Genomic DNA, 15,497 nt, shown 5'->3' with positions numbered 1-15,497 from the left:
CCCGCAGCAAAAGCCTGGGAGCTGTCGATTGGCTTGCTAACGATCGAACGATCTGACCCAATGTTGAACAGCATTTGCAGCGCATGTATGTTGCCGGCACGGTTCGCCGCCTGCCGCTGTGTCCACTCGAATTAAGCTCATTCAATTATACTCACACAACATGGGCTCCAATTCATGAGGGTGAACGGAAGGGGGGGGGGGGGGCGGGGGGGGGGGGGATTATGTTCAGCTTGTGTGCCCACCCACCAACAAACTACTGTTTCATGACCTGTCGCTCACCCTCTTTCTGCGCTTCTAACCTCTATTGCTTCTCGGTCGTTCAGCGAGCAAATCAACTTTAACGAAATCATTCCCCTACAGTACGTTAATCAACAGCAAAACAACTAACTTATACAAGAGTTATGCTCATTTGTGTACGAACGGATGCGTGTGCGTTTGTGCGCTTTTTTTTTATTAGATCCTTTGATCTTTCACTTTCCGCAGTGGGAACGAAAGTGACACCGAAGTTGGCTTAATTGGATTCAAATGAATGACGCAGTAAAATTAAATCACTAGTTGCAGAAGCAGTGCGATGGGGTTTGTTACTGATTCTGTGTTTTAAGCTGCGTTGGTGCGAAAACTTTTCTATACAAAAAAAATTAAAGCGAATAAGCAATACATAAAGTACATAAGATTGGTGTAACATGCTAAAAATGTTGCTTAATATTAGATAAATATTGAAATTTACTGATGTTCTATTATAAAGATTCAATAAGTGACGGCGATTTATTAATCTTCAGTAATTCATGAATCCGCAATCGTCAGATAATTATGAATCTTTAAAGAATTACGAATCTTTTAAAAGTCGGCTTAAGATCCGACTCTTCTCAAGTTTTCCCAACAGAGCCAAATTGCTCTTCCCCAAAGATGCCACCAGCACAACATTGATAGATTTTTTACGTAAACACGTGTGAAAGGTACTTTTGCTGATGTGTGATTTGAATCGCTAAGCATCACCACAACCAACAAGATCAAACCAATAGATTGCTTGCATTGTTTGAATCGCATTACATTCCCATGTGACACTTCAACTTGCACTTCATAACAATGTACTGTTCGACACATATGTTTGCCCAAATCGTTGTACTCTCACGCTCGTCTACACTTGGCGAACGACTCCGTGAACACATGCCCGATTGCTATCCAGCGCATGGATGCGGTTAGAATAGTCAATTCGTTGCGAAAAGACAATGAAAAAGTGTGTTTTCGGAGACGGCAGGGATCAAACAAAAAAGGGGCACGCTGCATTTCGTGCACATTTCGAACGCAAATCTAATGCGTTTTCACATACGAGCATGAAGTGAATGTCTCATTGAGGAAAACACAAGAGATTGGAACGGTTAGTGAAGAGCAGACTGGGGCATTGCATTGTAAGGGGCGCTTGGCGTGAAGCGTCACTAATCAATAGATAGATTTATCCGATTTTAGTACGCGTGCAACTCATATAGCCTTTATGGTAAATGAAACCCTCACTTGTGCTGGTTGTGCTCAACAAATGGGCATATAAATGTTAACTCCAAACAATATTAATTCTACCCAAGCAGTAAAAAAGGTTCTCGATTTTATTTCACACGCTCAAAGTAATATAAAATCAATGGCCGGCTGGCTGGGGCTTTGGCTGCAGAAGACTCATCTTACCCATAGATCACCAGTGCACGAAGCATAAACTGCCGTTCATAATTAATTTATTACCTTTAAATTATCGTCCGAGGGCAGACGATGCCCACAGCCAACGCGAAAGCATAGGGTAAACATAATAAATCTCGCCAATCGCCGTCCCGATCGATACGATACCAACACGCGCGCGCGATGTGATGCATTGGTTCACGCGTTTAGCAATGCACTTCTCGTTTGCATGTGTGCGGCGTTTGGTTGTTTGGTTTTTGTTCCTTCACACACCGCTTAAGGAACCGCTCGCAGGGGCAAGATCACCGGTGCAAGTGCATATATTCTCACGTTTATCAATGTCGTGCGAAAAATCAATTAAGCACCCTGAAATTCCCTTCAATTTTCATTTCACTCTGCGTTCGCGTACCGCGTGTGTCGCGGCACAAACCGAACATGCAATCGAACATGACCTCGATGGTGGCTGTTGTCCAGCTGGTCGGGATACAAAAGGTTGTACGAACCGCAGGGTGGCTTTACGTTTCAATTAGCTTTCGCCTGTGATTTGTTTTATTTCATTCTTGCGATATGGAGCAGAGTTGATCAACTTCCCTCTCCCCAACCGGCCGCTTGGGACCGCTTGGCACACTTGCACAATCACACGCATTTCGTCGGTCTTCAAGGTTGATTGCGACAATCATGAATAGCGCGTAATATATCAATAAAACATCGTACCCCACCACTGGTGCCACCTCAACGTTTGCCCAGTCGCAATTTGTTCGAGATCACGTTTTAAAGAACGTAATTTCACAGTGTGCTTGAGCATTGGCGGGATGCATGGCTGTGGAAAGGCGGCCCTTCCGGCGGCCACAGAGAACCGCCAAAACCGAACGGCCATGCCATGCGGAGGATTTATTCCCTTGCTGCTTTGTCACCGAAGTGTCGAACAGTGTTTTACTGACACTTACGATCGTACAAATTGGGACGCGCTTGAGCGGGGGAAAAGTACGGCCGAAAGCGCACATGATGCGCACCTTGAACTACAGAGCCCACATAAATAACATTCCATCCTTATCCTATCCAGGGAACGTGTGACATTGGTTCGCGGGATATCTCGCTTTGGTCAGTTTCTGCACCACACAACAAAAGGGACGACAGAAAAAAACACACATACACTCAGCCGTAAAAAGATTTGTAGCGAGAAGGGGGAAAGCCTCACAATGTGTATCTTATTATTGCACCATTCGCTTGGTGGAGGAATCCCGAAGCGCATGGATTTAAACGCCACCCCATAGCCCTGTAGGTTCGTTCGGAGGGAGGATTGGAGGTTTATTGAAAATATCCGTCCACAAACCGGCCATTTATGATGGTCCACGCGTGCACTGACGGGCTCAATTAAAGTCCCCGATGATGATGATCGTTCCCATGTAACAAAAAGAATACAGCACCCCATCACACACTCGGTCTGGGGCCATTTTGCTGAATTATTTCAGCATTGCAGCGCCTGTGGCAATGCCAGTCAATCATTTATCGGCGACGATTTCGGTGACAGTTGGTAAAAGCGGGGGGGAACCACAAGCTTTATGTCGGCGATAAATCGCAATCATATGCTGCATGGTGCTGTCCCCGTGTGACGAGTATTCTGATTGTGCGCCAAATTGTGCAACGGGTGGTGCTTTTTTGTGCGATAGGATATTTTTTCGCAAACGCGTTTCTTTACGACGCCATCGCCAACACTCAGTAATGGGCGCTGTAATTTGTGGTTTGATTGTTGCGATGCGTGTGGTGTGCCGTGCCGTGTGTCATAAGAAAAGTAGGATAAAAGTAAATTTTTTCAATCTCCGCTTCAGTAATTCGCTGACTAAATGAGATGTATATTGGTGTGGTGATAATGTGGCAGAATATATCAGGTGATGGTGGGGCTGCACGGAATTAACACCTCTCGCACGGTTTGATAACATTATAAATATTCAAACGATTCGCTGTAAGGGGATTCAATAAATAAGAAAAATCAATGAAAAAAATGCGTACGATCAGCTGTCGATCAAAAAGCTCACCCATCACCTATATCTAATCTTTGGACAACTAAGCTCGATTCGGAGGATTTTTGCCCGAAACTCAACCTTGTGCCGAATGAGCTACAAATCGTGTTGTTAGAGCACCCGAGTGTGAGGAACCATCGCCAAAACCGTGTCTAGGTCATGTCTTCGGCATCAACATCGCAGCCCGGACAGGCTGGCAAACCTAATCAACGTTACACGCTCGGTCAAAACAACCGAGCCTCCAAAAAGACTTAATTGACCTCGTCGGTGTGAGAAAAAAAAAACCACGAACTCTCCGCACACTAACACAGTGAAACATGGACACCATAAAAAACACACTAATGGCTTAACGCGCAACATAAAAGCTCATCTGTTTGATGATTTATGCTATTAGCGTCGTGTAGCGTTAGGTCAGGGATGGAGCATGGTTTTGGAGCATCCTTTTTCCACCGACCACGGGACCACGTCAAATTGATTAAGAAAAACGTTATGCTGCGTAAGGACCTGAACTTAATGCCACCGTAGGAAATGGACCCTCACTAGATTACACTCAATAACGTTCATTACGCGAACGTTACGATCGGTGTAACGTAGCACACAGGGCACCACCGCAATCACTGACATTTCTCGTTCCGTGTTGCCCTTCGATTATGATCAGTAGGGGGGTCTGAGACGGGCAGCATGAACTGCCAAGATGGTCAACGTTGAAAAGACAACAAAAAGTAGACGGCACACTCAAACCTTTTGGCGTGTAATAAATATATCAATCAAGACGCCACACAACCACGTACAGATGGAGCGTGGAAAGGAGGGAGCTCGGTGGAAATTTGTTCTTCGCCGATTGCGCCCCCACCGATCCAGTGATGACCTCTAGCCTAATTAGCCGACCAACGGTAGCACACAGGAGGGTGGTGCGTACCTTGAACGGGTGGATCGGTCACGCGACACTGAAATCGCTTGTGAGGGGGGGGGGGGGGGGGGGGGTGGTTTCGGTGCGCAAAACCTTTGCTCCAGATCGATTCGACGCGGGACTGCGGAGTTCGATAGTAATGGAATTCGCAACGGTAGGTGTTTGTGTGCGTGCGGCTTGACGGCGAATTGTCTTCAATTGGCAGGGTCGGAAAATTGTCCTATGTCACCAGCTACCGAGACAACTGACTCGATGTCAATCATGCCTTGAACTATGGTTTTTATTAAATGAATTTCATTAACTCTGCACGACCATGAATTGCATTAGCATTGCTGAACAGGCAGCAATGTGGAATGGTGCCTGGAAGCATTTTATGATATAATGCACATTGATGTTCCCAAGTTGATATTAAGTTGTAACAAAATATTCAAGATTATTTTGCAATAGATTGCAATATCCAAAAATTCACAAATTCTATTTAAAGCAGGTACTAAGAAGCTCTAAAAAGGCGTGTTGTGAAATGTTTCAATAGAACAATAATCTCAATTATTCAATTTTTTTGTAATTTCATGAAAAAGTATAAAATATTATAATACTTAAAACGTCGCTTTTTGGTAATTTGAATTGAATTTCAACTGACAAACGTTTTGGTTTTCAGCCGAAAGCAGAAGTTGATTTATAACTGGACATAAATATGACAATAATTCGTACATACAATAAAAAGAAAACCATTAAAACACGAAAGCTCTCATCAAGTATTAGCAAATGGCGTTCAGAATTTCTGACTAAAATTTCAAGTTAACTTCTTCAAGAAAGAAAAATTCTGAGAAACGATTTACAAACAAAAGAAAAGCTTAAGATAAGTGCCGTTTTCTCAATCCAACTTCCTTTTTCTTTGAACTGTACCATTTCTACATGGTTTTATGTTTTAAATATATATACTGATGAGACTTGGAGCTTCGACAAAATGCAATACAAAATATTCAAATTTCCCCAAACAAGCTGACTGTACATCTCACCTGTATGTATTGTTATTATGCGCGAATCCGTTCACCGAACCGTACGCGAATGCGAATGCAAATTGTGTGATAATGTGGCAGTTTAACATTGTTCCACCATGTTACACCTACCTGATAGATCGACGAAAAGTGTCCGTTCGTTCGCATCTGGGAACGGTTTTGTGGCTGCGGCGATCCCAACGGTGACATCAGATGGTTGCTGCTGCCGTAACTGTGCATCTTGCGGCTGAGCGGTTGGTAGATAGCACCATTCGAAGAGAGAATATCTGTAAGATAGGTAAACAGAAGGGAATGGGGGCACTATGAATAACAGCGTTTGATCGTCACCTGAACCACGGCGAACGACATCGATCGATCGGTTTGTCGATCGTTGCTAATTAAATATAACCGCCGCAGATATCGTACAATCAATTGGCCCGTAAGTGACCGATCCGAAGATTCGACCGATTCGTTTCCCAATTCGGTCCCAGCCGAAGCAACGCAACGGAGCGCGCGAAACATAACAATCGTAATGAACCGAATGCTGCAACACCGTCCGGCACCGATTGTGCCGCAGCGGAGACGAAGGTGTCAAATTGCACACGTTGTCCTGTCAGGTTGAGTGAAGCTTGACGGCGGTAAGAGGGAATGCGGAGTTGCTGGCTGGAAAGACAGCCACCGGTGTGCAGCTGAAGAGATGCATGATCGCGAACGCACCGTCAAAATCGAACGCTGGTGCAGTGTGCGCCGTACTCGAGGACGGTTATTTTTTGGCAGACGGCAGACAACCGAACTGGAATGCAACTGTTTTACCAAGACCGGGCCGGGTCGAATACAAACAAAATGTCATAATGATAATAATGATAATAATGACCTGCCGTCCGGGACGATGGAATGGCGCTGGCATTTGCATATAATTGGCAGAAACGAACGATATGTCAGCAAATTTTACCGCCGGTACACTCACGGTGACTTCGTGCTAAAGACACCATTGACACGCATCGACCCCGTTTACGGCTGTTGGTATGTTTGGTGATGTTGGTGGCATCATGGCAATGTACGGCGTAAATATCTTCCTTCGTGTGCTGTACAAATTCTTGCAAAACTCCCGTTCCGGAGGCAGAAATAATAGCGGCCATTCATTTTTAAACCCCGTTGTCCCACTGACGGAACGGAACATAATTAACCAAAATCGATCCGTGGTGCCTCGAGGTGCTGAATTTTACAACCCAAACTCATTATGCTTCATGCAGGCGGCGGCAAGTGAAGAAAGCGTCAGCGTTTCATTTCCGCAGAACCACAAATTGCCGCACGCTGAAGGGCTGAACCGCACCGAAAACACGAGAAGGAGTCCGAATGTAAGTTGTTTTTTGTACTTCTCGCGAGACCTTACAGACCTAACCGGAAGATGCAAAATCGTACGTCAGAGCGTGCGTTAAATTGAAACATTCAAACTTGAACAGTGGACTTGCTCACGCGAAACCATCAAGATGCCGTACAGTGCATCCACCATTTTGTCGTAAACCAACACAAATCCCCAGCATCGCCACCCTTCCTACCGGCCGTTCGGTACTTACACCTTTCAATGCAGCGGGGAATTTTCACGCCTAATGAGTGCCGAAAGAAAATTGCCCCTAACAATGCGATGATCGGAACGCAACAACTATCGGGGCGCGGCATTTGCGCCCCACAACAAAAGGCTCAGCCAAAAAGCTTACCAAACGCCAACGAGAGACTCTTTCCCGTACAGGAAAAGAAAGTGAGCGGATTTGTCGATCGTGCTCGATCTTGCGATCGGACAGGGTTTTGCGCGTTAAAAGGATTGCACAAGCCGGCACGATGTAGATGGTGCTGGGCTGAAATTGAACCACCAAAAAAAAGGCGATGATGGTTCTTCGCTCGTATGTAACGTTTGAGATGCCGTTACGTATCATGTACCAAAAACAGCGCTGGTTAAATAACGCTATGATTAAGCAATCCGGGTAACACCGGCAGCGGTGATATGATTAGTGGACGAAGGTCGCAACACTCGCACTTCAAACAATCGCGGCCCGTATCACATTCAGCTCGCAGCCACAACTTCAATCGTGGCAGATTTGGTCGCAGCGAAGCAACAACAAATAACACGTATCAACCCTTCACCATTTATGGAGATCAGAGAACGTTCGATCGAGCGTCCACTATAATGGTTCAGCATACAAGTGCTCTCGAATAATGTTGGCCAAGCGCAAAGGGTACACACACATGCGCGCGCTCCGGATACTTTAAGCGTGTCCTTACTGCGAGTGTATGCCGTTTTGCCCTCCAAACATCAGCCTAATAACACAATGGCCATTTGTTGCGTGCATCGATCGTGGACCAACAACATCAAATCGTTGCTGCATGAGGCCGCAAGCAAGGCGCAACATAACTCGGCCCGCGATGGTAGGTGAAAAAAAGGGCACGATCTTGTTCACAGCACAGCGTCCTCCTGTTCCTATTCCGGTAACCGGTAGCGTACGACCATCTGCGGTGTAAGCGAACGTGCTGGCGGAGTAACATAACACTTTGCATAATATTCTTGCAAATCACGACAACCACTATTGCTGTGGGGTGCGAATGTTCTTGAACGAATAGGAAATGGTCCACAGTCAATGCTGTGACAGCATCAGCGAACGGGATGGTTATGGATGCCTTTTGAATTACTGAATGATTACGTTATGCCAAACCTCAAGGCTTCGGCTGTCGTTAAATGTTTTATGTTCGTAGAGAATACTTTTTATACAGATTATATCACTTATAAAACGAAACTTTGTAATTCACGTAATTCAGGCAGCTTAAAGGGATCTTCATCTTCAAGTGTAATCACTAGCGATAGCAAATCTGTAGTGAATTCACAAATTCACATCGACTCCGACGTTGGAACATCGACTCCTAACTTCGACAGCAAAAACAATCCAGAGTAGAATTTACATGAAGTGCTTCGGACTGCTATTCGGAGTTCAATCCTGAGACGAATTCGGAGTTGTATCGGGATTGAATTCTGAGTTGAATCTGCAGTCGAATATGGAGTCGAATCGACTTCGAATTTGGAGTCTAATTCTCAGCTGAATCCGAAGTCAAATATCGAAGTCGAATCCTTTCAATTCGATCCATCTCTCTCGAAAAAACAAACACATGAACACATTACGGATGCAAGAACTCCCCATTCCATCGATACAATCGCCGGTTCTCCGGGTGGAATTGTAATGTAAATTGAACTGTTCAGTACGGTGCTATGTGAAGGTTCGCTTACGACGTGCTTTCATTCTTCCGGCTGAGATGTGCAGATAAGAAAGAATAACTACATAAAACCCACCACTACTACTACCACCACATTGCACAACAATCGTACGGCCGTATGCAAATTACCTTCGGGCGAGTGTTGGGCGCGCACAATGCGATTTTATCCGGGCCGTATTTGAATTCACTGATTGTGAGATGCAAACTGCGCAAACGTTCAAAGAAAGTGTGATCATCGGACGAGAACACTTGCAAACATATGTTTGCATAAAAGATCACCTAAAGCATTACGCAGCACGGAGCGTAACATCAAAAAAAAAACAACGCCCCAACCATTCTTTTCCAATAAGGTATTTAAATTGCGTGTCATTTCATGCGTCACATAACACACACACACACAAAGTTGAAAACTCAAACAAAAAACCCCGTCGAAAAGCTACGAATATTGCTGCACTCCCGATCATGAGTTATACTGTTAAACCACCATCACTTTCGCGCAAATAATTCCGCACTTAATCGCCCATGCAAACGTAATGGACCGCGGCAAAACAAAACAAACCAACAAATTAAAAAAAAAAACGGATGTTAAATCAACCACAAAATGATTCAACATGTCAGCACTTACCGTCGTGTAGTGCGCGAATGCCAAACTGTCTTCCATTCGTAACGGATCCCGAACGGTGCGCGTTCAGCATCAAACCCCCTGGACAGCGTGGTGCGTAAATCAGTGAAAAAATCGTTCTTCACGACTGAATGGCATCGTTTACTTTCATTCTTCTGCGAGGCACCACTTTGCTACAGCCGGTTTGCCCGGTGATATTCGGCTGTTGGAAGCCTTAATGTCAAATGGAAATGTTTCCACGCAAACGATCGATGCCGCACGGGATAGTACCTTAAGGCTCGGGGCGAGCGGAATGAAACCGGAACGAATTGGAACAATTTTACAGCCAAATTGAAAGACAGCAGCAACCCAAACGCACACTATGTAACGGTAGTTTTGTAATGCAAATGGGTCGAATATGTTTTCAAAAGGGCTTTGCGCGTTACATTTCGGTACACAATGCATAAGCCAAATACTTTCGCATGTATTTATGTTTTGCTTTCATATTTGATATACAATGAAAGAGTTTGGTTTCATGAGCATTTTATTGAAGGAAAAGATTATCTTGTGAATGTAAGTTTCCTGCAAAACCACTATTCTGTTCAGCAAAATCTTTCCCAATTCGTGGGTATTTCATTTTTTCGAACAATCTCGCCCCACCTCGATGGGGCGAACAGTTTGGCAGGATAAGGAAACCGGCTCCCGGTATTACACACGCTCACGTGACGTGTGGATTAATAAATTTCTCGCAATCTCACTATTTACGATCGACCGCGAGCAAAACTGGACGACAAAACCACGGTGCCAAGTTTTGCTAATCCACCGACCCGTATCGTGTCAGGTTCATCGCTTGCCTTCCTATCGAAGTCTTTCCCCGTGCGACCCAACGGGATGCTTCGTCATTTACCGTCACGACACGAGACATGTCTAATGGGGTGAAAAAATGAGAAAGAAAGCAAAAAAAAAAAACAAGCGTTTGAATGCCTCCCATGGATGTCATGTATGCCATAGCGTGACGAAGCTTGGCGCGATTGAATTAAAACGGAAGGTTGTTGTTGTTAATTCGCTAAATAAGACCCACCAACGCGCGGGTCGCATCGTTTCGCAGACACGATCCCCAAGCGCTCGGGAGTAAAATACGGCTAACAAGGTTATCATTGTGTGGATGGACCGATATATACACATCTTTTTTTTCTCCCCCCCATACGATTAATTTCGTGCGACAAATCTGCATATTTATCTGCATCGTAAATTGTACGCTTCACAACCAATTGTAATCTTACGTTATGATGTTAGGAAATTTATGTATTTTTGCGTACAAAAAAATAATTTATTAGGTGTCGAACATGAGTATTACATTTCATATTTTTTTGCTTCGTTTAAGGGAGCATTACGGGTGTCTTGCAAACAGCCAAGAAGAGTTGAATTTTGCGAATGTTGTAATTGGTGCCCTTCGCAAGAAAAAGATGACATTTAAGATAGAGACCTCCATGTTGTTTTACCTTTGGTAATAAAATGCACAAATTACACCAAAAAAATGCAAGAATAAGACTAATTGCTCTGGTCGAGCATCATTGTAGCAAAAGGTGGCACCCTCGCATCCTTTGCAAAAGCGCACGTGACGTGGTAATTCTAGGTTTATTTCCACCATTAGCTGACCTTACCAATAAAAAATGAGCAATGCAAAATCGAAAAAAACCACAACCCAACGGTCCGCTTCTGTGCTACCAGTGTCCAGTGTTGTGCTCCACTGTCTGCCCTCAATGTCAGCCGATCGTAATGGTTGGGCAAATTAAATTTTTATGCATCATAAAACGACCAGCATCGTTGGAGGTGAGGTTCTGCCATGATAACTGGCCATGTTTCGCACCCTGCAATGCTTAGGCCACGCGGTGGTTGCGAAAGGAAACAGCGGTACGTACACGCAGATACACAAACAAAACGACCGCACACCGCAGTTCTGCAGTAGTCCTGGGGTATCGGTATCATGCGTTGACACTTGACCAACAAACGATCGCTCGGATCCAATACAACACACAACCTTTCCGTCAGTGTAAACACTCACATGCCAGGCATACAATGCGAATCCCCTGGTTCCGTTTGGGAGTAGGTCAAACATTAATGGTTGCGAACGATTGCGCAAAGTAAATGCATCCAATGCAATAAAAAGTGCGTCCACACTCACACGTTCCAGCCCCGGCACAGATCTGATACGATCTCGTCAACATTGAGCATAAGGAAATAAAACGCGAAATTAATTTTCCTCCGCTTGTTTGGCTTTCGGAATGGTAAAAGGCGCTGAAAATGTATATCGTGAAGATTAAAAATGGGACCGTTCGGGACCCGGATTGTGCGGGAGCAGGCGCAGGACGAGGGACAAAAAAAAAACGCGAGACATAAACCAACCCAATGTTCGCACCCTTCATCCACCGTACGGCTACACCAGCGGACCCGATTTCGATCGTAATTAACCGATACTAATCCAACCGCCGTAGCCCCACCGTAGTTGTGGGCCAATCGAAGGATCAAGTATCTCTCGCACACTCGGTCCGGTGGAAACGGATGGCTTGAGAAAAGTTCATCAGTCACCGAAATGGACGGTCGGACCCGTTTTATGCAACGGCCACGGCAGAATTGACACAAGGTCAGTGACGACCCAATTACAACGACGACGACAGGCGAAGAGGACGACAACAACGAGACGCATTTTGATTGGCGGGCAGAAGTTCAAAGCGACCATGCCGCGAATACGGCGGATCGGTTCCGCTGGACGGGATTTGCACGGGATCCTGTAATGGGCATTTTTGCAAACCATTTCCAACCCAAAACACCCTGGTACCTGGTAGAAATCCTTCCGAAATATACGCGCGGGAAGCGTGTGTGTGTGGACCAACCACCGTTCTTTGACAGGTTGATCGAGAGGTGTTAAAAGGAGCAACCGAACCATTCGGATCGGAAAGTGAAGTAATAAAGATATCGTTCGTTTTAATCACGGGCGAGCATTCACTTGGTTCACACGTGCCAATAAAAACCACAATCAAAAGGCATAAAAAAATGCTAATGTACGGGGAGCTTTACACTGTTGGGATTGCGGTTTTGGACGTAGCAGGCGTTACATTGATAGTACATCCGATGCAGCACCAAATATCGAATTGTCGCTCGACATATCATGGCCGTAAATGAGTGCGTTCCGATATCTAAATGCCTTGTTGAAGACTTCCTGCTTGGTAGTTGAATCGTTTAATTTAATTCTTCACAAACCTTTATGACTTAACTCTTGTTCATATTATAATAACTCTTAAATGAGATACCTACAAAATTAAGTCATTATTATAATTCACTCATTCCGATTTAATTCACTGGATATACTCATCAACACAGAACAGTAAGCTAAGGTGACAAGTCACATAAGATCCACACCCTGTGTCAACACAGTGTTGATGATATCCGTTTCAACTCCATCGATCGCATTCCGCCAGACAACGGAAGAAAAACCTTCCGAAAAGGAAGCGAATAAGATTGCGGTAGAAAATTAATTTAAAATTACCACCCCAAATCGATCGCCTGTGGGACAGATCCACAACAGGGGATAAAATGGTAGGAAATCATTAAAAATTCCCTTATCTATGCCCCACACACTTACCGTTGTCCATATCCGCTTGCATGCGAGATGCCGGATGGTGTACCGGGCGGGGTTGGCCGGACTCCTTCTGTGCCTGGCAGTGCGGGCAGGCTTCGTTCCGGAACATGCACGAGTAGCACCGTTCGTGACCGCAGGCGTCGATCAGCTTCCTTTTCTTGCCCTTATCGAACGGCATCTGACAGCTCGGACAGAGGGCGCCTCCGGTTTCGTTTTCCAGTATCTTACGGATCGCTGCCAAATCTGAAAGTACACGAAAGCAATGGGGTGGGGTTATTTTAGCTCAGGTTCAAAAATAAAAACGGCACCCTATCGAAGCGAAGGTATCAAAGTTTTTTGTTTGGTCTTCACTAAAAAGGTTCTGCACCGAACCGACGCTGGAACGATTCCAACGACACTAGACGCAAGACAATTAAAGGGCTCTCATTTTTTTGTAAAAGACACCAGCCAAGGGGAAAAGAAGGTCAATAAATTAATGGCGCCTCATTTACCACCGCCCAGCAGCACGAGCAGTCGAAGCGGCCAGTTGCATTAGAGGCGGAAACGAAAGTCACTACATTGGGCGTCAGACTGTTGAACTAAAATAGGAGGCCGACCAAGGCATGACCTCTTGCAGCCCTGTGTAAGCCCTTTGGCAGGTTCCACTGCTCGTAAATTCAACCCGGGGAAGCTGGTTAAAACTAGACTAGCTTTACTACGTCCCCGACAAACACCGCCTTGTTTATGTGCACTTTAACTGGTGGAAACGGAATTTCGAAGTTCGGACATCGGTGCTGTCGAGAAAGCCCAACGACACCGTCCTGCTCACGCTGAATTTCGATCGCAAACATCACTCAACGAACCGGATCCCCACATTTCTAGCTCGCGGTTGCACGGTGCTCTAGTGCACACAGCACACCAACGAGAACAATCGATTTTTCAAATTTGCAAATATTAATAACCAATGTCCCGCGGTCAATAGCTGAACTTCCCTTGCGCTGCAAAACTCCACCCGTGGCACCCGTCGGTTTGGGTGGAGCACCTGCTGTGTGTGTTGCCGTGTTTTGATCCAGCGGGAGGTCCCGACCGCCCCGACCGAGATTGAGTGCGGGGAGGAAGGAGAAAGAGGAAAGGAAGGGGGAGGGGGGGACAACAGAATGGCCGGAAAAGACGATTTGACAGGTACGACTCTCCGGTACATTCACCTAGCGATTGAACTTTGAAGTCGCTGCAACTTAAAAAGGCCCTGAAGGGAGTAGTGTTTTGCTTGCCGTTGTTCAACATTGGTACACCATTTGCAACAATGTTTGTCATGTTTGAAACATGTGACAATGTATACCAACCAGCACAAACCCAATCGGAAATGAAGGTACATCGGTTGTGTCAAGTCCCGGGTTTGATCGGATCTAGAGCCTGTTGCTAATTTTGAATATCAACCACGCATATCGAGATCAATAGCATGTAGAATTTCTCAAGTTTTACACACACACCGAGAAGGAGATTTGCGCGTTCTCCAAACTTCGATCCGTACCCGCAAACACAATAAATCATCGCTTCTTCCAACCCTGTCCGCAACCGTGACCCTCACAGCGCAACGTAGCGAGATTAAACGGTCGAGATTTTGCTCCGGTGTGCGACCGGCATGCCTCCGGTGCACGATTTCTTCCGCGAATATTTTGTCAGTTTTGAATGTAAACAACTTTCCGTGCCCTGGGAGATCGATCGGTCGGCTCAACCTCAAGCCCAACAATAACGGTCCGGCCCAATGTCTAGAAGTGGGTCAGTACGGCTGAAGTTTGTTGCAACGCGCACAGGACGAAAGAAACAAAGACGACCCAAACACACGACTCCGCTGCGAATCGGGGAGAAGCAGCTCCAGAAAGGGGGATGCCGCGATGCCTTGATGCCCCGCATCGAGGGTTATTGATCGTCGCGCTGCTGACCTTTCGGGACCGTGGAATGGTGGAAAACTAAAGTCGCGTTCGAACATGGAACGATTCGTACCGATGCGCGTTGTTTTATTAGTTTTTCTTCCGTGACAGGTTCTGGCTGGTCGATTCTTTTCTATTCGAATTCTCACCTGACATGGCGGTGAGGTGCTGGACATGTTTGGCAGAAGGTTTTTGTTTTAGCAAGAAGGAACTTTCAGAAGGGAACAGAGAGGATACTCATTGTGATTGAGTAAATGGTAGGCTGGTTTTGTAAATTAATGTGTCGTAAGCCCTATCATCTTGAACTATAAAGTCCCCTAAGAGAAGATACTTCGTTTCTTACCGTGACCAACATCTTGGAATCAAATCAATCACTCGTAGAGGTATTAATGTAACCATCACACAACTACGCCAGACTGACGGATAACGGAGACCTGAAGATACTGAGAGCACGAGAGTATTCCTATCCCTACCGAACCCTTCCCAGACTA

At 45.5% G+C, this 15,497-nt stretch overlaps 1 protein-coding gene across 1 annotated transcript in view; it reads right to left on the bottom strand.

The window, feature by feature from the left end:
• The window catches only part of LOC128304900 (protein TANC2), a 109,019-nt gene that overhangs the window by 14,945 nt on the left and 78,577 nt on the right, over window positions 1-15,497 (bottom strand). The window contains exons 2-3 of the mRNA XM_053042148.1: window positions 13,100-13,339; window positions 5,727-5,881 (exon numbers count right to left, since the gene is read on the bottom strand). Coding sequence (XP_052898108.1) covers window positions 5,727-5,881; window positions 13,100-13,339 — 395 coding nt within the window. The remainder of the gene's footprint in view (window positions 1-5,726; window positions 5,882-13,099; window positions 13,340-15,497) is intronic.

The sequence above is a fragment of the Anopheles moucheti genome, chromosome 2, assembly GCF_943734755.1.
Source record: "Anopheles moucheti chromosome 2, idAnoMoucSN_F20_07, whole genome shotgun sequence".
Classification (NCBI taxonomy): Eukaryota; Metazoa; Arthropoda; class Insecta; order Diptera; family Culicidae; genus Anopheles; species Anopheles moucheti.
This window is presented reverse-complemented; position numbering and strand designations above follow the sequence as displayed.